This window comes from Danio rerio, chromosome 19 (genome assembly GCF_049306965.1).
Source record: "Danio rerio strain Tuebingen ecotype United States chromosome 19, GRCz12tu, whole genome shotgun sequence".
Taxonomy (NCBI): domain Eukaryota; kingdom Metazoa; phylum Chordata; class Actinopteri; order Cypriniformes; family Danionidae; genus Danio; species Danio rerio.
This window is the reverse complement of record NC_133194.1, coordinates 3,520,001-3,544,318: the sequence shown is the minus strand read 5'-3', so window position 1 is coordinate 3,544,318 and position 24,318 is coordinate 3,520,001. Positions and strand designations below refer to the sequence as shown.

General features: G+C 33.9%; 1 protein-coding gene across 20 annotated transcripts in view; it reads left to right on the top strand.

Annotated features, from left to right (window-relative positions):
- The first annotated feature begins 1,257 nt into the window (after positions 1-1,257).
- Positions 1,258-24,318, top strand: part of si:ch211-80h18.1 — a 40,509-nt gene continuing 17,448 nt past the window's right edge. For 4 of the 20 annotated variants that reach the window (XM_005159330.5, XM_009293949.4, XM_068215133.2 and 1 more), the window contains exons 1-21: positions 4,652-4,726; positions 5,968-6,035; positions 6,147-6,215; positions 8,007-8,039; positions 11,114-11,155; positions 14,065-14,106; positions 14,264-14,302; positions 14,504-14,542; positions 17,598-17,648; positions 17,736-17,786; positions 19,553-19,606; positions 19,709-19,747; positions 21,322-21,462; positions 21,540-21,572; positions 21,650-21,688; positions 21,777-21,800; positions 22,038-22,085; positions 22,171-22,215; positions 22,305-22,349; positions 23,089-23,133; positions 23,214-23,372. In XM_005159330.5, the coding sequence (XP_005159387.1) occupies positions 4,716-4,726; positions 5,968-6,035; positions 6,147-6,215; positions 8,007-8,039; positions 11,114-11,155; positions 14,065-14,106; positions 14,264-14,302; positions 14,504-14,542; positions 17,598-17,648; positions 17,736-17,786; positions 19,553-19,606; positions 19,709-19,747; positions 21,322-21,462; positions 21,540-21,572; positions 21,650-21,688; positions 21,777-21,800; positions 22,038-22,085; positions 22,171-22,215; positions 22,305-22,349; positions 23,089-23,133; positions 23,214-23,372 (1,117 nt within the window). In that variant the 5' untranslated portion in view covers positions 4,652-4,715. Of the gene's footprint in view, positions 1,333-2,040; positions 2,083-4,651; positions 4,727-5,967; positions 6,036-6,146; positions 6,216-8,006; positions 8,040-11,113; positions 11,156-14,064; positions 14,107-14,263; positions 14,303-14,503; positions 14,543-17,597; positions 17,649-17,735; positions 17,787-19,552; positions 19,607-19,708; positions 19,748-21,321; positions 21,463-21,539; positions 21,573-21,649; positions 21,689-21,776; positions 21,801-22,037; positions 22,086-22,170; positions 22,216-22,304; positions 22,350-23,088; positions 23,134-23,213; positions 23,373-24,318 lie in introns of those variants that run through there. The other 16 variants (NM_001128332.1, XM_073930840.1, XM_068215135.2 and 13 more) reach the window with 9 other exon arrangements.

Below are 24,318 nucleotides of genomic sequence, written 5' to 3'. Positions count from 1 at the left end.
GGTTTTGGCTGGGCTCACATCCTGGCTAGGCTGGTCAAGCTGGTTCTAGCTGGTCATCTCCCAGCCTGACCAGCTAAGACCAGGCTGGAAATGGCTGGCAAGCCTACTGGAAACCTGCCTGGAAGTGGCCAAAACCCCTCTAAAACCAGCCAGGTAGACCAGCTAAAACCAGCCAACCAGCCTAGGCTGGTTTAAGCTGTTTTTTTCAGTAGGATAGACACAACAAAAAGCTAGCTGGCTAGACAAAATAAAAAGTTAGCTATAGCTAGAAAAAATGAAAAGTTGCTGTGAAAAATGAAAAATTTGCTTTAGCTACCCAAAACAAAAAGTCTGCTTACTAGACAAATTGAAAGCTAGTCCGTTATGTAAGCTAACATGTTTTACTTTATGTATCTATCTACCTGAGTTTCAGTTTTAAAACAGACAGGATCACTGTAACACAATAGCACATATCAATCAAAATACACACACTCATAGCTCACCTTTCACAATACAACAAAGAAAGCTTGTGTAGCTCTGGAGCTCATTAGCTTTGCAGCGACACACGTCCACTGAGCTCCTCTGAGGAGTTTATCGGGAGCCGGGCTTCAAGGCCTGCTGGTGTTCCTTACATTGTAGATCAGGCTTGATGTGAACTGGCACGGCTGAGAGGAATGCAATCTTCCTGGGCACTGCCAGCTATTCAGATCCTGCTCTGGCACAGCAGCAGCTTAACATACAGATACGGCAGTATACAACAATGGACCATGCTAATTCATTTAATCTAACATGAGCTATTCATATTTACTTGGCTTACCCAGGCTTACATTAAAAAATATTCCACCATAAATACCATTGAATTATTAAAACCCATCACATTTAAACCATTTGTACAGTACATTTTAATGATTCACTCTAAAATAATTTAAAATGTTGTTTTAAAACATTGATGTGTTAATTTTTTTTTTATTTAAATTACATTTTTTTTTACCCAACTACCCATACTTGACCTAGTGTTGGGTTAAAACAACCCAGAGTTTGGAGGAGCAGGAGCTTTTGGCAAAAAATGCAACATGGCAACAAAAAATACATATAAAATTACAGCTGTCATGTTGAAACTGCAACATGTAAAAGTGAATGTAAAGTTTCGTTTTTCAACGTTACATTCAGTTGCATCAGATAATCTTTTATCTTACTTTTTTTTGTAGCGCTGAGCCTTTCAACCAATCACACTCGTTTCTGTTGCGTTTGTAAACCCAGTAACCAATTAGAGACGTTAGATTATTCACCGGTGTTTGTTTGGGGTAAATTCATATCGTGAATTCATCGTAAACGACAAAGAAGTGAAACGATGTAAGTAAGAGATTGTTTTCTTCAGATTTAAAGCTTTTGTAATTTTAGCAAGGGTTTATTTATGGATAATCTGCCATAGATTGATACCATGTATTGATATTTTATGTCTGTTCAATCTGTGTGTTAACATAATGGTTAGGCTACATTTGAACTGTCTTTGTTTTGGGTTATAACAGTAATATTCTAGCAATATTAGTTACATTTATATATTTGACACAAAAAAAATAATAACACTGAAGAAAATACAGAAATTAAATTGTAGGCTAAGGCTAAGTTACCATCACATACAAAATGGACGTTGTATTTACCGTTATTAGCATAAAAGAGTGCGTTGTGAGTATTGATGTGGAAACCCTAATGATTATTTACGTGAATAGGTATTTAAAAATAAGCATACAAGTATGATTTCTGAAAGATCAAGTGATATTATCTAACTTAATCACAGGAATAAGTTATATAAGTTAGTATTGTACCAAAAGAATATTCAAAATCTTTCAAGTTATTGCTTTCTATGCTGTACATTTGTCTTGAAAATATTACTTTTGAACTGCATTGTAAATTAAATCAAATAAATGCTGATAAATCAGTGCTAATAGTTTTCTGCAATGGTTAACTTTTTAAATAAGCACAGAAGAACCATCTTAAAACCTCAAAGTGATTTTAAACTTTCCAACATTTTTCAAAATATCTTCCCTTGTGTTCTCTCAGTTTGGAGGAAGCACAATAATGACAAAAGCTGAAGCTTCCTGCGTGAGTTCCTGTGTCTGCTGTTCTGCAGGCTGCTGTGCCCTCCACTGGCTGAGCCGCCTTACTGAACACACACCTCTGCTAAAAGATGACATAAATACACACTTTAATTTATTTGCAATCTGTGAAATGGTTTTATCATGCAGCATAAAGGTCCTGTGTTGGCATTTAAGGGTTAAATGACAATACAAAAATAAAATGATAGAACAGATTGTTTGAAATGACACAATAGTGCTTCTAATCGTAAATGACAATAGAAGTTTCTGTGACTGAACAGAAATATCAAATGATAGCATACTGAAGGGTCCTACAATGGTGAGCAAGGTTTGAATGGAAACATATAAGGGTTCTGTTATGACAATGGGGATTTAATTAAAGTTTTGTAATTAAACAGAAGAGCTGAATGACAACAGTAGAGCATGGGTCTCAAACTCGATTCCTGGAGGGCCGCAGCTCTGCACAGTTTTGCTATCACCCTAATCAAACATAGCTGATCCAACTAATCAAGGTGTTCAACACTACTAGAGAAGGTTGTAGCTAGATTAGATATGGTTACCGAGAATTATTTAAATTATTTATTAAATTTCCCATTTCTTGAATTTTATTAACATCTACTCCCACCCCAAACCTAAACCCAACCCTCACAGTAATGTAAAAACAGTAGTTGTACCAAGTATTTTTTAAGTTATCTATTAAATTACCCAATAAATTGTATTTTTTAACGCCAACCCCCACCCGAACCCTAAACCCAACCCTCACAGTAAGGTAAAAACAGTAGTTGTACCGAGTATTATTTAAGTTATCTATTAAATTACCCAATAAATTGTATTTTTTAATGCCTACCCCCACCCCAACCCTAAGCCCAATCGTCACTGTAAGGTAAAAACAGTAGTTGTACCGAGTATTATTTAAGTTATCTATTAAATTACCCAATAAATTGTATTTTTTAATGCCTACCCCCACCCCAACCCTAAGCCCAATCGTCACTGTAAGGTAAAAACAGTAGTTGTACAGAGTATTATTTAAGTTATCTATTAAATTACCCAATAAATTGTATTTTTTAATGCCTACCCCCACCCCAACCCTAAGCCCAATCGTCACAGTACTGTAAAAATATTCATTATGGTTATACAGTGCCATAAAAATGCTGCTATATTAATGTGTATATCCCACTTCCGGCCGGTCGCGTATCTGATCTAGACTTTACCGCTAGAGACTATAAAGCAGGTGTGATTTGGAGGTGGTTGGAGCTAAAATCTACAGTGCTCCTGCCCTCCAGGAATTGAGTTTGAGACCTCTGCAATAGAGAGTTACAATCAGGATATGTAAGAAAGTGTTCTTTTGTTTTTGTTTTTTTGCATTTAATATTGATAAATTTTTATGTTATATTTATGTATTTCACTCTCAAAAAAATAAAATTTTCTGTTTGTTCAAACTACATATTTAAAATGATCTGTACCAACACAATTCTTGAGTTTTTTTTGGGACAACTTATTTTTGTATGTTTAATTCATTTAAATTTGTAGAAACTAATTAGTTAATTTAATTAATTCATGTTGTCCCAACACAAATCGATTGTGTGGATAGTAATTTTGTACAGTGAATTTTGATTGTTGTGGTTTTCAGGAGCTCAGGGTGTATATAAACAGTACATAACAGCATAAGAAAGACATCAGTGGAAAATAAAGTAACAATAAAAACATGACTTGTACTACATTTAAAATTTATAAAATTTATAGATTCATATAAATTATATAAATATAATTCATTAAAAATTGTAATTTTTGTTCTTGTTCAAACAACTTATTTAATATAAGCTGAAACAACACAATTCTTGAGAATTCATTGGGACAACTTAATTTTTTTAAGTTCAATCCACATAAATTTGTTAAAAGTGTCAAGGTAACTTAATCAATTAGTGTTGGGATAACACGAATGAATTGTGTGGAACCCTGCATTTTTTACAGTGTATATACAAATATTGACTGTACAAAAAAAAAGAAGTAAAAAAAGGAATAGAAATTAAAGCATTTGTATAAATGTACTTTTAGAAAATATTACAAAAGAAAACAAGAACATACATTCACATGGTAAATATGTCAAATCTTTGACGTGATCAATTTTCATTTCACAGTTACTCAAAAATAAAGGTTTTTATAGCCGTAAATGCTTCCATGTAGAGCCTTCAACATCCACAGAACTGAATTTTGAATCATTTAAAACAAATTTTCCTAACAAAACAAAAAAGATAAAAAATATATTCAGGGAAAACTCATAATATATATATATATATATATATATATATATATATATATATATATATATATATATATATATATATATATATATATATATATTAAGAGTTTAACTGAATTTCTTTTCATTACACGTTGTGAAAATATTCGTAACGTTCATTTTTAGCATTGTATATAGCAGATCTGAGTATGAACTATGGATCAAAGATGTCAGTTCTCGTCTGTGGTTCGATTGGAGTGGGTGTAGTTTGAGTCCTGCCCCTTAACAAGATGGGGGGCTGCAAGGGTATAAAATGAATTTTGCTGCCCAGTCAAGCATAAGGAAGTCAAAAGCACGTTTGCTGGTTGCTTTATGTCTGCTGCGCACACAGAAACATAAAGATGCTGTTAAGGTGAGTGATGCTTGATTTATCGCAACTGATTTTATTACCAAATTCATGTCCCTATTATTATTATTATTATTATTATTATTATTATTATTTATTTATTTATTTATTTATTTATGAAAGTGTCTACTGACACAACCATGGTATCAAAGTACATTTTGGAACATAAATAAAAAATAGGGGTCAGTAATATGTGTAAGTATTTTCAAACATACTAATTTTATGCTCACCGCAGCTGCACCTATTTGCTTTAAAATTAATATTTTTTGTATTTAATATTCTAGAATGAGTGTTTTCAATTTGCATGTGTTTTAAAGTGATTGTGTTTTATTCCTGATGATGGTGAGTCTGGATTTTTACTCTGAAATTGAGATAATCATAAGTGATTTATAGCTAATTAATCAATAACTATAGCAGGAAGCATATTAAAGTGATCGAATTGGAATTATTATTGTTTATTCAAAGCTATTTAAATGTATATGCATAAAGTCATACATTCCCGAAGAATCAAACTCTTGACTTTAATGTGGCAAGCACACGTTTTAGCAGTTTTACCTATTTTAAACCGTGTTTAGCACAGCATTTGTTTGTAATAATCTAATAAGCTGCTTATATGTTTGTAATAATCTGCATTTGGCTTATTTTTGCATCTGTAAAAAAGTGCTGGGTTCCACAGAATCGATTTGTGTTCGAACAACTTGAAGGAATTAATGTTATTAGTTTTTATTTATTTATTTATTTTTTACAAATTGAAGTGGATTGAACATAAACAATTAAGTTGTCCCCATAAAAAACCTCAAAAATTGTGTTGTTTCAGCTCATTTTATGTAAGTAGTTGCAGAGATAATTTTTTGAGCTTAGTTTAATTTTTGGAGTGTCTTTTAGTGATGTGGTTTCTAATTATTAATATAAAATAATAAAAAAATAATAATGAAATAATATAAAAAATATAACAATAATTTAAATAATAAAATATATATATATATATATATATATATATATATATATATATATATATATATATAGCAATTTCCAATGCTACTTAAATGTGTTATTAATTAGTGTTTGCAAAAAAACATTCAATAATTTACTTCTAACATAATAACAATTTACTTCCTATTAAAATAATACTAAAAGAATGCAAAGCTGAACTTGCGATTCATCCAAAACAGCTGTGTATTTTGTTTTCAGGTGTAATTGCGCTTCCCGTTTGCTCATTGTAGTCTCTTATCATTGTGCTTTGACAGAAATCTTGTAATCGCTTCAGTGGCAGTTGTGTTTTTGGTGTCCAGTGTATCAGCGGCTCCTGTTGAAGGTACGAGCTCTTCTCCCAGAGGGGCTGCATGTAATGACACACTCTTATGTTTAACATACAGCGCCCGCAAGTTTTTTTTTGAAAGCTAAATCAAATCTTGCGTTCTTTCAGATAAGGAGCCCGAGGAAAATGACTTTGAGGCTGAAGAGGGTGAAGAAGAGCTGTCTGAGGAGGAAGAGGGTAGGAGATGAAGATCTTTTACATGAAACCGCATCAAGAAGTCCAGAACTTAAAGGAATAGTTCACTCAAAAATGAAAATGATCTTGTCGTTTATTCTCTCTCATGTGGTTTTAAACATTTATGATGTTTCTGTCTCATGTTGAACACAAAAGAAGATATTTTGAAGAATGCTGGCACTTATTGACTTCCAAAGTAGGAAAGAAATTACTGTGCAAGTCAATTTGTGCCAGCATTTTTCAAAATATCTTCTTTTGTGTTCAACAGAAACTCAAATAGGTTTTGAACAAGTGAAGAGTTAATAAATGATAGCAAGTTTTAATTTTTGAACAAACTATACTTTAAAAGAAATATAAATATAAATTATCCCTTTAAAGGAATAGTTCACCCAAAAGTTTTAATTATATTGTCATTTATTTTCTCTCATGTGGTTTTAAACCTCTATGATGTTTCTGTCTCATGTTGAACACAAAAGAAAATATTTTGGAGAATGCTGGCACTTATTGACTTCCATAGTAGGAAAAACATACTCTGAAAGTCAATTGGTGCCAGCATTTTTCAAAATATCTTTTGTGTTCAGCAGAAGATACAAACCCAAATAAGTTTTGAACAAGTGAACATTAAAATGATCTTGTCATTGATTCTTTTTCATGTGATTTTAAACATTTACGGTGTTTCTTCTTTTGAGGACAGAAGATAATTTAAAAATATGCTGGCACTTATTGACTTCCATAGTAGGAATAAAATTACTATGGAAGTCAATTGGTGCCAGCATTTTTAAAAATATCTTTTGTGTTCAATAGAAGATGGAAATTCAAATCAATTTTTTCCAAAAAAAAAAAAAAACTGTGAATAATTGATAAATATTTTTTTAACGAACTACCCCTTAAAACATATATATAAACAGATTTTACCCCTTTAAAAGGATAGTTTACCACAAAATGGCAATTTCCTCATTCCTCAACTTTCCCTTCACTTGTTCCAAACATTTATAATATTTCTATCTTTCGTTGACCACAAAAGAAGATATTTTGAAGAATGCTGGCACTTATTGACTTCCATAATAGGAAGAAAAATACTATGGAAGTCAATCGTTGCCAGCATTTTTCAAAATATCTTCTTTTGTGTTCAACAGAAGACAGAAACACAAATAGATATTTATTCTAAAACTGAAGAGTAAATAAATGATAGCAAATTAAAGTTTTTGACTACCCCTTAAAACATATATAAACATATTTTATCGCTTTAAAAGGATAGTTCACTCCAAAAAACCTTTCCTCATCATTTACTCTCCTTTCACTTGTTCCAAACATTTATGATATTTCTATCTTCTGTTGAACACAAAAGAAGATATTTTGAAAAGTGCTGAAACAAATTGACTTCCAAAGTACTTTTCCTTCTACTATGGAAGTCAATCAGTGCCAGCATTCTTTAAAATATCTTCAGCAGAAGTTAGAAGCTCAAATAACAAGTGACGAATGAGTAAATGATAGTAAATATTTATTTTTGAGTGAACTATCCCTTTAATAGAATAACATTCATGATAAACAATTATAAAAGTCACCCTTAATCTCTTTTAACTTTTTTATAAATCTGTTCTGCTTGATCAACTCATTTTTAACAAACCTTCTAAAACACAGATAGAGCCTTTTAACTAGCAGATGAGTGAAAGGCAAACTGTTATTCTGATAACAGTCAGCAGATCTGAGGCTTTCGGGACAGAAAGAGGAGGAGAAGAGCCAAACAAAGGAGCGGTTGTTATAAACTCTATCGATTTTCCCTTTTCTTTACAGATGATGATGACTCCAAAGGTCAGCATATGAAGGGTGGGTGACAGGTTCACAACCTCAGTCATCATTAATAATCACATAATCACTCATAAATTGCTTTAAACTTTAACTGGCTTCTCAATAAGCTTGAGCTATTCTAAATATTTAGAGGCTTTATCCTAATTATAGCAGAAATTACACTTTCAGAAAAGGGCCATGGTATTATTGTATAGTACAGGGGTGTCCAAACTCGGTCCTGGAGGGATGGTGTGCTGCAGATTTTAGCTCCAACTTTCCTCAACACACCTGCAAGGATGTTTCTAGAAAGCCTAGTAAGTGCTTAGCTAGACCAGGTGTGTCTGATTGGGGTTGGAACTACACTTTGCAGGACACCAGCCCTCCAGAAACAAGTTTGGACACCCCTGGTATAGTATGATGATGAGATAAATGTTTGATTTATTTTAAACGCCACGCTTTTATAAACATAAAGTGTCAGTATATATCAAAGCAGCATACAATGAATGTTTTTGTATATATTTGTAGAAAATCATGGTATTATTTGAAGTAAATTTGAGTAAACAATTATCAGTATGGGTTTTTAGATTAGTGGATTATATGTTTCTGCATTATACTATATTTTATTACCATGGATTATTTCAAAATGTCTATTTTACCATCTGTTTAAACCATTTTCTAAGGTAATTAAGAATTTTGGGGTAGATAAGAGATTTTTAAGGCTGCATTTTATTAACCAAAAATACTATCATTCAGAAGAATTGTTTTCTATTTAAATATATATAATTTATTCCTGCAAAACAAAGTAAATTATTAGCATCAGTCATAAGTTTCACAAGACTCTTCAGAAATCATTGCAATATCCAGAAACATTTGTATATATAATATAAATATGGTATATTGGGATGCATTTTAATCCAAAATGCTTTCTTAACATGTTTTTACTTCATTCTTGCTGAATAAAGTCATCTTATCTGCTCCAAACGGTTTAAAGACATTCAAAAAGGACTAAACATTTAACATATGTTTACCGTTAAATATAATAAAGCAGTGTTAATGTGGATATGTAAAATCTGGTTACAATGAGGTTGAGTTAGTTAATGTTAGTCAATGCATTTATTTACATGAATGAACAGTGAACAACACATCTGTTAAGCAATACATCATTTTCGTTAATCTTAACATACTCATATTCTAATGCATTTCTTTACATGAGCAGCTTAAGTTTGTTTACTTACACAAACGTTAGTAATGTTGGACTTTACGATTAGTTTCCTAATTCCCTTAACAAATGATTTTTTGAAGATAAATCCTGTTAGTAAAGAGTCCACAAACATGAATGTCATTCAAGTTGAAGCTAAGATTTCAACTTTAACACTCCAAAACAGGCCGGCTATTGATGTTTGTTAAATTTTTACTGACATGATTTATCATTAACAAATCATTCGCTAAGAAAAATTAGGAACTTTATTGTAAAGTGTACGTTATTCCAACATTCGCTAGTGTGTTACTAGCATTTGTTCATTATTTGTGTTCATTAAACCTTTATGAGTTTCTTTCTTCTGTTAAACAAAAAAGAAGGTGTTTTGAAAAATGTTAGAAATCTGTATCCATTGACTTCCGGAGTATGTGTTATTCTTACTAAGAAAGTCAATGGTTACAGGTTTCCTACGTTTTTTTTTTTTTTTTTAAATATGTTAGTTTGTGTTTAACAGAAGAAAGAAAGTCATAAAGGTTTGAAACAAGTAAATGGAGAGTATACAATGAATGAACTTTCAGTCCTTTAAAAAGCGATAGTTCACTAAAAAATGAACATTTACTCAGTATTTATATTCCCTCAAGTGGTTTTAAACCAATATGTGCTTTTTTCTAATGTTGAAAACAAAATAAGTTATTTTGAAAAATGTTGGAAACCTGTAACCATTGACTTCCATTGTAGGAAAAATAAATACTACAGAAGTCAATGGTTACAGGTTTCTAACATTTTTCAAAATATCTTCTTTTGTGTTTAACAGAAAAAAGAAACTTAAAGGTTTGAAACAAGTAAAGGGCATGTATAAAGTTATATATTTTCAGTTTTAAAGGGACAGTTCACCCAAAAATGAACATTTACTCAGTATTTACATTCCCTCAAGTGCTTCCAAACCATTATGAGCTTTTTTTCTAATGTTGAAAACAAAATAAGTTATTTTGAAAAATGTTGGAAACCTGTAACCATTGACCTCCATTGTAGGAAAAACAAATACTATAGAAGTCAATGGTTACAGGTTTCTAACATTTTTCAAAGTATCTTCCTTTGTGTTTAACAAGAAACTTATAAAGGTTCAAAACGAGTAAAGGTCATATAAAGGGCATAGATAAAGTCATATATTTTCAGTTTTAAAGGGCCAGTTCACCCTCAAGTCCTTTACCCCCTTTACTCTCCCTCAAGTCGTTTCAAACCTTTATGAGCTTTTTTCTTCTGTTGAAAACAAAATATGTTATTTTGAAAAATGTTAGAAACCTGTAACCATTGACTTACATAAGAAAAACAAATGGTTACAGGTTTACAACATTTTTCAAAATATCTTCTTTTGTGTTTAACAGAAAAAAGAAGCTCATATAGGTTTGAAATGGGTAAAGGGCAAGTAAATGATCACAGAATTTGAATGAAGTCATCCTTATTATTCATTGGACCTTTTAGATTTAGAACTATATACAACAAATCCTGTGATCCACCTAGCAGAAAGTGAAATTATAATAAAATACAAACAATAACAAGGACAAAATCAAGATTCAAACATGCCTCTTTCATGTTTGACCAAAATATTACAGTTTTCTTGCTTTATTTATTTCTTTAAACAAATTCTTAACAAATGTGCTGTTCACTCTTAATTTATCTTAGCTAATGCATTACCCTTATAATACATCAATAGTGTAAAGTCACTCCAAACTAAAATGATATCTAAAATGCACATAAAAAAAACAATAAAATCACCCTTAAATATATATATAACCAGTTTATGCAAAGACCGTTAAGCACATATATAAAGAGATTTTGTCCTTCCACCTGGCCGGAATAGAAATGATCTGAGTGTGTGTTATAATATGTTTCTTGTCCCTCTTTTTCCCTGAAGGAGCCGGATCTCAGCAGGCCACCACAGCACCCAAAGGCTTGGGTAAGGTGAAGCTAATCCTCTTTAGAGAGAGAAAAAAAGACTGGGAAATAGTTCACTGGGTGCAGCAAAGTCAGTCAGGGCTTAATCTGGTTTAGGGATCAGGTATGTGGGGATTTCACCACGGTAGATCAGCAGCATTGCTTGATTATTAATAAATGTGGAAAGACGAAACAACAGGTGCATGGAAAACAAAGGCTCTTGCAAAGCCTTTATAAAAAGTCTGCTCTAATTGTAGTCCATGGTAACACTTTAGTATAATAGTGCATTAGTTAATGTATTTACTGACATTCGCTAAGTATGAATAATCTTGTAAAGCCTGTATTAATTATAGTTTATGTATAACTAATGCATTATTACAAATAATAATGATAGTGGTATAAATAAATGCAATTTGAGCTTGTCAACATTAGTTAATGCGTTGTGAGTTATCATGAGGGTGTCACGGTGGGGCAATGGGTAGCACGATTGCGTCACAGCAAGAAGGTTGCTGGCTCGAGTCTCGGCTTGGTCAGTTGGCATTTCTGTATGGAGTTTGCATGTTCTCCCCGTGTTTGTGTGGGTTTCATCTAGGTGCTCCGGTTTCCCCCACAGTCCAAACACATGCGCTAAAGCTAAATTGTTCATAGTGTATGAGTGTGTGTGTGTATAAATGTTTCCCAGTCATGGGTTGCAGCTGGAAGGGCATCCGCTGCATAAAACATCTTGGATAAGTTGTTGGTTTATTCCGCTGTGGCGGCCCCGGATTAATAAAGGGTCTAAGGGTGCTTTCACACCTACACTTTTGTTTCGGAACGTATCTCGTTTGCCCAGTTAGCGCGGTTCGATTGGCATATGTGAACAGGGCAATCGCGCTCTGTTCCGCGCCAAAGTAATCACTCCGAGATCGCTTGAATGAGGTGGTTTCGGCTCGATTGAAACGAACCCTGGAGCGGTTCGATTGTAGTGAGAAAGCGATACGATCCGAGCGCGGTTGTATCACTGTGTTTTATGGATATGTAATAGGCATACGGCTATATGAAGAGAGAATTATGAGTAGGGCGGGAAGTTTCGCGAGTCTCCGGATGCCCGCAAACGAGTGATGATCTCCCGGTAATCTCGCGTCTCCCTCCAGGTCCTCAAATAGGCATCGTCGCGCACCCTTCTCACCCCTCCCCACCGCGTCTCTCATCAGACACGTCGCGCGCACGCACCCTGTCAATCACCACCAAACCACCTCTCCTGACAGCTTAGCGGGACGCTGCAAAATAAACCCTGACACTCTGACCAATGTGAGGAGAGTTTACTCGCACGTGACTTGTTTTAGCTCTTTTGGTCCGATTACAAACTTTGCAGTGTGAAAGTGAACCGCTCCAAGAGCAAAGAGCAACAATGTAACATTTGTAATCTCTGTTTCGGAACAACTGAATCGATTCACAGGTGTGAAAGCACCCTAAGCCGACAAGAAAATGAACAAATAGGTTAGCATGAACTGACATTATTTAACTGAAATAACATTAATGGTAACAAAGTTGAAAAAATACATAATAACTGTATTACTAACTGTTCATGATAGTAAATACATTAACTAACATGAATGGACCATTATTTTAAAGTGTTACCTGATCTATTGACCTTATTCTAAAATGCGGAAGTTCGCCTGTTTTCGCGATTGTCTTAGAACTTCCGATTCAGTCGCCTATGGGAGAAATGACTAGGAATAATAAACGGCAGAAAACGGTTAAACTAATTGCTCTACAAACAAATGTTTGCATCACCATACAGACCAAGTAGAAGAATATAATTAGAAAATATCAGTTTGCAACATCAAACAGCAAAACGAGCAGTTGAAGTGAATGAGACCGGAAGCCTCGAGCCAAAAAGATTCAAATGGCTGTGCCCACTCGTCGGCGAAGAATAAGGTGAATAATAGATCTTCAATCATTTAAAACAAGTCTTAAAAAGACAGTTCATCCAAAAATGAAATATATATATATATATATATATATATATATATATATATATATATATATATATATATATATATATATATATATATATATTTGAATGGCGGCATTTAGTTTTTTTGAGTGAACGCTACGAGGCGGTGTAACGCTGTTCCTCTTCTTCGTGCTCGCCAGTTGCGACGGCTCACTCACCTCCGTGTGGACCACTTTCCCGCCGCAACTAGTTTGTCCGCTTAGCTCGTAGTGTTACGTCTGCGGAGCGGAGGAGGAGCCGGCCACGGCGACGACCTGGTTCAAGTCCGGGGAAGAGCAATTCCAGAAATCATGTAAGATGAAAATCAGAATCCAAAAAAGTAAAAGCGAACAAGTTCGTGACAGGGTGAGAATGAAGTGAAATCCGAAAACTCGGTCAAAATCGGACGACGGCTTTTGCTTCTTTTCTGGACGGCTTTTGTAAATCGTCGCTTGGGTTTAGGGAAGGAGGAGGAGGGCGGCCGGGTTGGCCGATTGGCCGGCCGCCCAGTCGATCGTTCAGTCATTCAGTCAGTCGGACAGACGGTTGCTCTGCTTTTTACGAAAGAACAGCGTGGGCTCGAACGGCTTGTGCTCCCGAGAGGCATTCGAGATGCGAAAAAGTGTGGCACAACGGCCTCTAGCGGATTCGCGAAAACAAAAACTGCACAAATACGTACCTCCCGGGACGTATTTCGCGGTCTCCAGAAACCTTCACGGGGCCTACGTTTCCACAATGAGCCTGGGTTGTTTTATTTGCTGATTTTGAATGCAACTATAAATGAAATGTAAATCCTGTACCACAATATCAGCCTCATGTCTAGTCACAATACAGCGTTAAATATTAATACATCTTTTGCTTTTAATAACTCTTAAAGTCGACTCTGCTATGGCTGTGAGTAGATGTTATTCTAGAGTGATTTGTTTAATCTGAAGTGCTGTTTTTCCTCCAAGGTTTAACTCCTGGCAGCGGCGTCGTGGGCGAATCCCCAAACGGTAAGCAAAGTCTACTCGATAACGCGAAGTTGTGTTTCGGTGTGCATTAGCCTCTCACGGTGAAAGGTGAATTTGTTGAGAGCTCAATGGCCACTTCTCAGGCCTTTCTGAAGTCCAATACATCTTTTGACAAAACCTTTTTGCTCTCGTTTCCCAGGTCACAAACTTAATGGTGGCACTCAAACGGGCCAAGTCTGTAAGTGTGAACCTGATCTGTCAGGGGCAAAACTTTCACACAAGTCGCACCTTAGAAAAGCAACACCGACTGACCCCGTGTAGAAAACGCAACAGTATACTGCACACAGACATAGGGTTCGAAGCCCAACATCAGGAGGTCAAATCTGGATGTGTGAGTTTTCTTTTTTCTAATGCTGAATTTATGTTTTTGTCATTGCAGCGTCAAGCAGCACATCCACAGCTTCAGGAGGAGCAAATGGTAACTCGCATTTCAGTCACAATATAGAAACACAGCCAAAAAAATGTGCTATACTAAAAATAAAATGTCATTCACGATCAAATTAAAGGGATAGTTCACCCAAAAATGTACTCATTATTTAGTCAAACCTGTTTAACATAAAAGGAGACATTTTGAAGAATGCTGAAAACCGGTAACCATTGACTTATATAGTAGGAAAAACAAATACTATGGAAGTGAATGGTTACAGGTTTCTAGCTGTCTTCAAAATATCTTCTTTTGTGTTTAGGAGAATAATAAAAACTCAAAGGTTTCAACTTTTTTCTAAATATCTTTTTTGTGGTCAACAGAAGAAAATAAAATTCTTGAAGGTTTGAAAAAAGTAAAGGGTGAGTAAATAATGAGTGAATTTTCTTTTTTACTCACTATTTACTCTCTGTTAAGTGGTTTCAAACCTTTAGGTGTTTCTTGTTATGTTAAACACAAAGTAAGATATTTCAAACAATGCTGAAAACCAGTAACCATTGACTTCCATAGTGGTAAAAACAAATGCAATGGAATTCAGTGTTTGGAGGTTTCTAACATGCTTCAAAACATCTTCTTTTGTGTTAAACCATAGGTAAAATCTCAATCTTCAAACCTTTAGGAGTTTCTTATGTTAAACACAAAATATATTTCGAAGAATGCTGAAAACTGGTAACCATTGACTTCCATAGTGGTAAAAACAAATACTATGGAAGTCAATGGTTACAGGTCTCCAACTTTTTTTTTTAAAATATCTTCTTTTGTATTCAACAGACTAATAAAAACTCTTAAAGATTGGAAACAAGTAAAGGCTGAGTGAATATTATCAGAATTTTCTTTTTTAACTCACTATTTACTATGTGTTAAGTCAAGTGGTTTCAAACCTTTAGGAGTTTCTTATGTTAAACACAAAAGAAGATATTTTGAAGAATGATGAAAACCAGTAACCATAGACTTCCATTTTAATAAAAACAAACAGTATGGAAGTCTATGGTTATAGTTTTCTAGCTTTCTTTAAAATATATTCTTTTGTGTTTAACAGAAGGTAAAAAAAACTCTTGAAGGTTTGAAGTAATGGGTAAGTGAATAATAACAGAATTTTCATTTTTGGGTGGACTATCCATTTAAATGATGGCCAATTTTTGTATACAGTAAAAAAAAAGGCCAGTCAGACAGTCATGTCTTAAAGGGATAGTTCACCCAAAAACATTAACATTTACTCACTATTTCACTATTTTATTTTTTATGTCAATCACAAAAGAAAATGTTCTGAAAAAAAAAACTGGAAATCTGTAACCATTGACTTCCATAGAAGAAAAACAAATACAAGTGAATGGTTACAGGTTTCCAACATTTTGTAAAATATCTTCTATTGTGTTCAAAAGAAAAAAGAAACCGATTTATGACTAAATTGTGAATAAATAGCGAGGACATTTTCAGTTTTGGGTGAACTGTCTCTTTAACTAAACAACAAAACATCTCATATATTATTTATTCTTTTATTTATTTTGATATGGTTAGAGTAAACTGTTTGATTTGACATTAGCTTGAATAATGACGGAATATTATTTTACCTGTTATTTGCAACATTACTTTACTCATGGTTAACATTTACTGACATGTTGACTGCATAAAAATTCTTTCTATGTGTATAAATTCACTTTTGTAAATTTGAGTTAATGCAGACACCAAAATCCTTCATCACTCATTTATCCACGTGCCACCACTTAATTACCATAACACCAACCTGATTTCACTAAGAAGGACATGTTCCTGGATTCAAATCTATGTTGATCCTGGATCAACATTCCAGTTAGCCAATCAAAATTCAGGGATACTTTTACACTTTATGATAAATTTAGGCTTACGGTTAGGTTCAAAAGCTTCTACATGATTGTTATCCAACTATTATTATTCTCTAATTTTTGGGATAATTTACAGTCATGGTTGGGTTATGGGGTAGGGAACAGGTATGGATTACATTTTCCAACTACAGTGATGTTCCAGGATCAACACAGATGTTAATGCAGGATCGCATCAGACTTGGCGAAACCATGACATGCCTAACACTAAACATTAAAACACAACCTACAATATGAAAAGACTGAAAAGTTATGGTAAAATACTTCCATAAACATAAATACTAGTGTTTTCTAATCTTGTTTAATTTACTCATTTATTATTATTATTATTATTATTATTATTACTACTACTATTATTACTATTATTATTTCTTTTTTATTTATTTTATTTTTATTTTTTATTTTTTATTTATTTATTTGACAAAATCTGCAATTTTGTCTACTGTTTGCCATCATTTCGATCTTGAAATCAGGATTAAATATGCAGCTCACCCAAAACTGAAAATGTAATATTAATTCACACACTCCCTGGCCATTCAAGATGTAATTGACTTTTCTTCTTTAGTAGAGAATTAAATATGATTTTATTTTAGGATTTTATTTTAGGATTTTAAGGATCTAAATCCTTAGTGAGAATGAGACAAGTCAATGGCTACTGACGTGCTAAGAGTAAAAGAACACATACAGGCAAAATAAATGCAATACTCATGACTCCAGATGACACAGTGAGCTCTTATGAAGAGAAACAATATACAGTAATGCTATAAATAATGTTCTTTTTAATGTTTTGCTTCATTAAACCCCATTATTGTAATGTGAATAAATGAACTACCCCTTTAAATAATATCACATATGACCATTGGCTGAAAATTAAACAATTATTTGAAACCAGGATCTAGTTCTGCAACATTTTCCCTTAACAATAGTTTTCAAAATGAAATATGCTACACAAATGTGTAAATATTACAATAAATCTGGGCCTATTTCTAATATTGGCAATGCACAATAAATAAAAGCTAGTATTTAATTCAGAACATACTTATAATGTGGGCAGCGAATAAGGTTTTGTTGTGTAATTAAGCCGTGGTTGTGATATTGGATTACTGTTAGTGTTGAGACAGGTGTCTGGGTTTTATTACTGTAGAAAGAAAGGGCCCTCAGTAGTGCTCAAGTGTTTTTGTTTTTTACAGGAGGTAACGGTAGAGACGGGTATTCACATTCATCTGGCTCAAGTTCTCAAGGTACTGAATTCACCTGTGAAAAACAGGACTTTCTTTTTCTCTCTAACACATTTTCGTGCCTAATGGCTGTATTTATTTCACTTACAGACGCAAGTTACGATGGACAAGATGGGTCCAAATCTGAGATAGCCCCTCCAGGTACATGATGAATGAGTGAATGAATCAATGAACAAATGAATGAATGAATAAGTGAGTAAAGTAACAAGTGAGTGAGAGAGTGAATGAATGAATCAATCAATGAACTAATAAATGAATGAATGAGTGAGTGAATGAACAAACCAATGAGTAAGTGAATGAATCAATCAATAAATTAATAAACAAATGAATGAATGAGTGAGTGAATTAATTAATAATAATCAATCAATAAATGAATAAACAAATGTGTATATGAATGAATGAACTAACAAATGAATGATGGAGTGAGTGAATGAATGAATCAGTCAATCAATGAACGAATTAATGAAGAAATGAACAAATGTATTAATGAGTCAAACAAACAAATGAATGAACTAACAAATGAATGAATGAGTGAGTAAGTTAATGAATGAATCAATTAATGAACGAATGCATAAAGAAATAAACAAATGTATTAATGAGTCAAACAAACAAATGAATGAATGAGTGAGTAAGGTAATGAACGAATCAATTAATAAACGAATGCATAAAGAAATTAATGAATGTATTAATGAGTTAATAAACAAATGAATGAACTAACAAATGATTGAATGAACGAATGAGTAAATAAACAAATGGGTGAAGGAATGAATCAATTAATCTATGAATGAATGAATATACAAAGATATTAATGAATGAATGAACAGACAAATGAATTAATGAGTGAATAATGAAACAAGTGAATGAATCAAATGAATAAACAAATTAATGAACGGATGAATAAATGAAGTCACAAACGAATTAATAAGTAAATCAATCAATCAAACAATCAATGGCTTAACAAATGAACAAATGTATTAATGAAGAACTGCATGAACTAACAAAATGTATAAGAGTGAGTGAATGAACCAATGAGTGAGTGAGTAAATGAATGAATCAATGAACAATTAAATGAATGAATAAATGAACGAACAAATGAGTGATTGAGTGAGTGAATAAAACAGTTAATGAATGAATCAATGAATGATTGAATAAGCAAACTAATGAATGAGTGATTGAGTGAGTGAGTGAACAAATGAGCGGGTGAATAAATTAATGAATTAGTCAGTCAATGAAAAATGAACAAGTTAATGAAAAAACGAATAAATGAACAAATAAATGAATGAATCAATCAGTAAATGAATGAATAAACATATGTATAAATGAATGAATGAATGAATGAAAGCAATAACAAGTGAAAATTATACCTTCACGGCAAGAATATTAGCAATAAACACCACTGACACACATTTAGAATGATTAATACTGCATTATATTAAATAATAGTATTACATTTTAAATAATATATTAAATTAATTATTTTAATTAATTATTAATGAATTAAATTAATATAATTTATACACACTGTTCAGATGTTTTGGTAAAGGTTGGTAGATTTATTAATGTGTATTAATGTTTATTAACAGCTTCAGAAATCTATCTAAATATTCTATTTAATTTTTTTTCTATTATTAAAATGTCATTTATTCCTGTTAGTCAAAGCTGAATGTTTGTAAAGCGTGATTCAGTCTTTAAAAAAAAAGAAAGAATTGCCCTAGAAACCTTTTTTATCATCAATAATAAAAATGAAATAATGATTGATGAAAATTCTAAAGAATATGATTCATTTTAAACAGAAAATACAGTGTAAAAATATACATATAATCAGTCCCTTCAGATCAAATAAATGTATCCTTCCTTGATGTTTAGAATATTAATGTATAACCTGACTGACTTTTCATTTTTTCCAGGCGTAGGAACTGGAGGTGCGGGTGCTAATGGAGGTTCAGGATCTAAAGTCCCAGGTAATGACACTTAAAAACCCAGTAGAGTGTAAAATATCTGAAATATGACATCTGAACAACCTTAATAAACATGCAGAACCCAATAAACCAAATGTGTTTCAGGCACAGAAGGGGGCGTCCATTCAGTGTCCATTTCTATTGGTAAGAGAGACTTCTGTTTATGTTATCTTTCACGTATTTACATATTATGCGCATATAATTAAAAGCCCATTTAGTAATTGAACACTTTATATACCATGCACTAGTAAACACTGAATGATGTGTTGAATGATAGGTTGTGTTCATTTTTACATATTTAGATAATATATATAATTAATGACAGATGTAGTGAAGGATCTACAGTTAAAACCAGAAGTTTACATACACTGTAGGCACATAACCATTAAGAAAAGTCAGATGTTAATGTGACTAAACTTTTTCTCTTTTAGGCAAGTTAGGATTATCACATTTCTGATCTGTTTAATAGCAGAATAATGAGAGAGATATTTTTGGAGAAATTGGTAAAACCTTTCTTGAAAGTCAAGTTTACATACAGTAAGATTATTTAGCCTCTGAAAAAGCTCAGATGATGATGTCAATGTTTTGGAAGCTTCTTATTGGCTAATTGGCAAAATTTGAGTTCATTGGAGGCACAACTGTAGAATAGGATTGAAGGAAAACCTCAAACACACACTGCTTCCTTGTGTGACAACATGGGAAAATCAACAAGCCAGAATCAACAACAAAGCCAGATTACAGTTTGCTGAATTACACTGGGAAAAAGACTCATTTCTGGAGACATGTCCTGTGCTCTGATGAAGCTAAGATTGAACTGTTTGGCCATAATGAGCAGTGTTACATTTGGAGGACAAAGGGGAAAGCTTACAAGCCTAGGAACACCATCCCAACTGTGAAGTATGGGGCCGGCAGCATCATGTTGTGGGACTGTTTTGCTGCAGGAGGGACTGGTCCACTTCACAGCATAGATGGCATCATGAAGAAAGAACAGCATGTAGAAATACTGAAGCAACATCTCAACACATCAGCCAGGAAATTCAAACTTGGCCACAAATGGGTCTTTCAAACAGACCATGACCCTAAGCATACTGCCAAATTAGTTCAAATGCACTTTAAGGACAACAGAGTGGATGTTTTGGAGTGGCCATCACAAAGCCCTGATGTCAATCCTATAGAAAATGTGTGGGCAGAGTTGAAAAAGCTTGTTCAAGCAAGACAGCCAACAAATCTGATTCAGTTACACCAATTCTGTCAGGAGGAATGGGCCAAAATTCCTGCAAACTATTGTGAGAAGCCTGTGGAAGGATACCCAAAACATTTGACTAAAGTTATACAGTTTAAAAGCAAAGCTAAAATAATACCAAGGAAATGTGTGTAAACTTTTTACTGTCTAGAAATTAATAAATAATAATTATTCAATATTCTGGCATTTAGCAAACGTAAATGATTTAGGTAATCCTAACGGACCTAAAATAGTAAACGTTTAGTATCATTTACCATCAGACATTTTTGTTTTTAAATAGTTATGTTCCTTTTTTTAGAGTGTATGGAAACTTCTGGTTTCAACTGTGTATTACTGGATAAAATTAGGATGAAATGCATTATTTACGTTAAGAAGGATTATGATTGATATTGTAATTAGTGTGTTTTGCGTAAGCTAAAGGCTGAATGTTGGTGGCGGTTTGTCTTTTATGGACTTCATAATGTCAATCTGTCAGTGTCATCAGGTCAAGGGTCATCAGGCCACATATCAGCAGGTCATGGGTCAGTGATGTCATCAAGCCAGTCGTCTGGCAGGCCTTCAGCAGGACAGACATCAGACGCTGCAGGTGTCGTTTCATCCGAGGTCCAGCCTACAGGTGCTTCAGGTGCTTCACAACGACATGAGTATTTCAGTGTAAAAGGTATAATAATATCCATGCATGTATTTGTTCAGGGTCGGATGGATTCTCTCCACAATATGAAAATGGTATGTGAATAACAGGGTTAGTTCTTACTTTAAATGCTGTATGAAATATTAAAACAGATCTTGTGTTCGTCCATCAGGAGAAACATCTCAAGATGGATCTCAGATCGAGCCTCCAGGTGATGATACACATCATTTATGGAAATGTGTTCAGTTAAAAACAAGAATTGATTTCACCACTGTGTTATTTGTGTCTTGTGAATTCAGAAATCCCTGAGACAGAATCTAACGGTGAGTATTATGCTGTTTTAATGCACACACACACACACACACTGTCATTCTACAGTATGCAGAATGAGAGATTACGTTTGCATGGACACCAATTCTCTGATTTTAATACGATTAACACAATACTCTGATCAAAAATCGAATGTGTTATCAGAGATTTTTGACTACCTTCATCCCACTAAAAGTCATAATAGCACAAATCGAGTTAAGACGTATTCATATTTTATATTTATATTTTAGGTAATGGACATAAACAGCTACTGAATGGAGGGGAAACAGGATTCACGGGTGAGGAAAATATACATACATATATGAAAACGGCTTCAAATAAATATGTCAATAATCATACAGACACTGTGTTTTAATCATGCAGGACTAGATCATTTCATGGCAGGTACATCTCAGATACAAGGCACAGGTATGAAAACAAGATTCATGACCTGGAAATGGAAGAATAAAGTAGACATTTGTTTTGTGACTGTGTTGTTTGTTTTATGCGCATTTCAGGTGGTTTTGATTCATTTGGCGCAAGCCCCCATCTGGCAATTACAGGTAATCTCTTCACAAAAGAAAAGTTATTGCAAAAACACTGATCTAAACTACTGCTCAAAAGTGTTTACTATGAGCAACTGGTACTTTTATTTTGAAATGATGCATTCAAATGATCAGAAGTGACTGTTTAGTATGTTAGATTTGTGTTTTAAATAAATAGATATTATTTAATATTTATTTAATAAATAGAATTTATAGTGATGTCCATATATAAACAAATAAGCAGCACGGCTACTAAGCAATTATTTTTAGCGTTAATATAATAATAATAATAAGAAGAAGAATAAATATTCAACCCAGGCTCATTCTGAAAACATAGTCTCATAGACATTTCTGGAGACCACGAAATACGTACGGAGTTTTTGTTTTTGCGAATCCACGAGAGGGCGCTCTGTGCGCTTTTCGCATCTCAAATGTCTAAATATTTGTTAGCCCCGCCTTAAATTGTTGATGGTTCCACCCTAAATGAGGGATAGCGCAGCATAAATGACTGATAGCCCCGCCCTAAATGATGAATATTCCTGCCCTAAATGATGAATAGCCCTGTCCTAAATATATTTTTGATCAATAAATGCCTATTAAATATTCTTACCCACCCCAAACCTTTGAACAGTATAACACTAGTGTAACATCAGAAACTCCCTTTATGCATGTGACATGTAAAACGTAATGTAGCATATACATTTCACTTCATCTGCATACAGTAGGAACTCATTTTTATTCGAATTTTCATTTGCAGGCGTAATAGACCAGTCAAGCCACGACTTTCTTGTTGGCTTAATGGGTGAGCGCTCCTTCATTCTGCTCAGTTGTCCTCATTGAACCCTGTTTCTCAGTATGGACTCAGACTGTCTCCCTCTGCAGGTGGATTGGGAGAAAGCTTTGGTCCAGACACCCAAACGGACGGTCTAGGTACGCTTTTAGACCTCTTAGACACTCCTGCAGACGTTCAGCCCACATGCCTAGTAACTGACGCTGTCTCAACAGATCACATGGGACTCGCTTTTCAGGTGGATTCGGCAGGTAAGTGTCCACTTCATGTCAGACGTCTTTCAGGCTTGATCTTTAGGACTTTCAGGACATCAGATTTGCTTTCTGCTGACCTCATTCTCTACAAATGCTTTTCTTACGTAGAGTTTTTATCTTGTTTCTAATCCAAATATCTCAAAATTCTTAAATCGAGAAACATTTTCTAGACAACCAAAAGTCTTGTTTTCTAGTCAAAATTAAGTGAGTTTTTCCTTAAATAAAGCTAAATAATCTGCTAATGGGGTAAGCAAAATAATCTTGTTTTCACTTTGAAATAAGATTATTTCATTTACCCCATTGGCAGATTATTTTGCTTGATTTAAAGTCATCCTTTTCCCACTATCGTGACATGCATCCATTTGAAACGGTCCTTAAATGGAGGGAAGTGCATGCCTTTATTCTTTGCGAAACGTTTGGATTGTCGAAAGATGACCAGATTAAGGAAGACTGACGAATGGATGAATTTAAAGCAGAAATGAAACACTCCCTGATAGCCCCGCCCTAAATGAAGGATAGCCCCACCCTAAATGGCTGTTGGTCCTGCCCTTATTGACAAATAGTTACTCCCTAAATGACTAATAGCTCCACCACAAATGGCTGATGATCCCGCCCTAAATTACTGAAAACCCCACCCCAAATAGCTGATGATACCGCCCTAAATTACTGTTAGCCTCGCCCTAAATTACACATAGCCCAGCCTAAATGGATGATGGTGCCACTCTTAATGACTGATAGCCTCACCCTAAATGACTGATAGCCCTGCCTATATTGATGATAGCCCCGCCCTAAATGGCTAATGGTCACGCCTTAAATTCCTGCCATAAATGATGGATAGTCCTGCCCTAAATGGCCAACAGCCCCTCCCTAAATGACTGTTAGACCTGCCCTAAATGGTTGATGGTCCCGCCCTATAGGACTGATAGCTCCGCCCTAAATGATG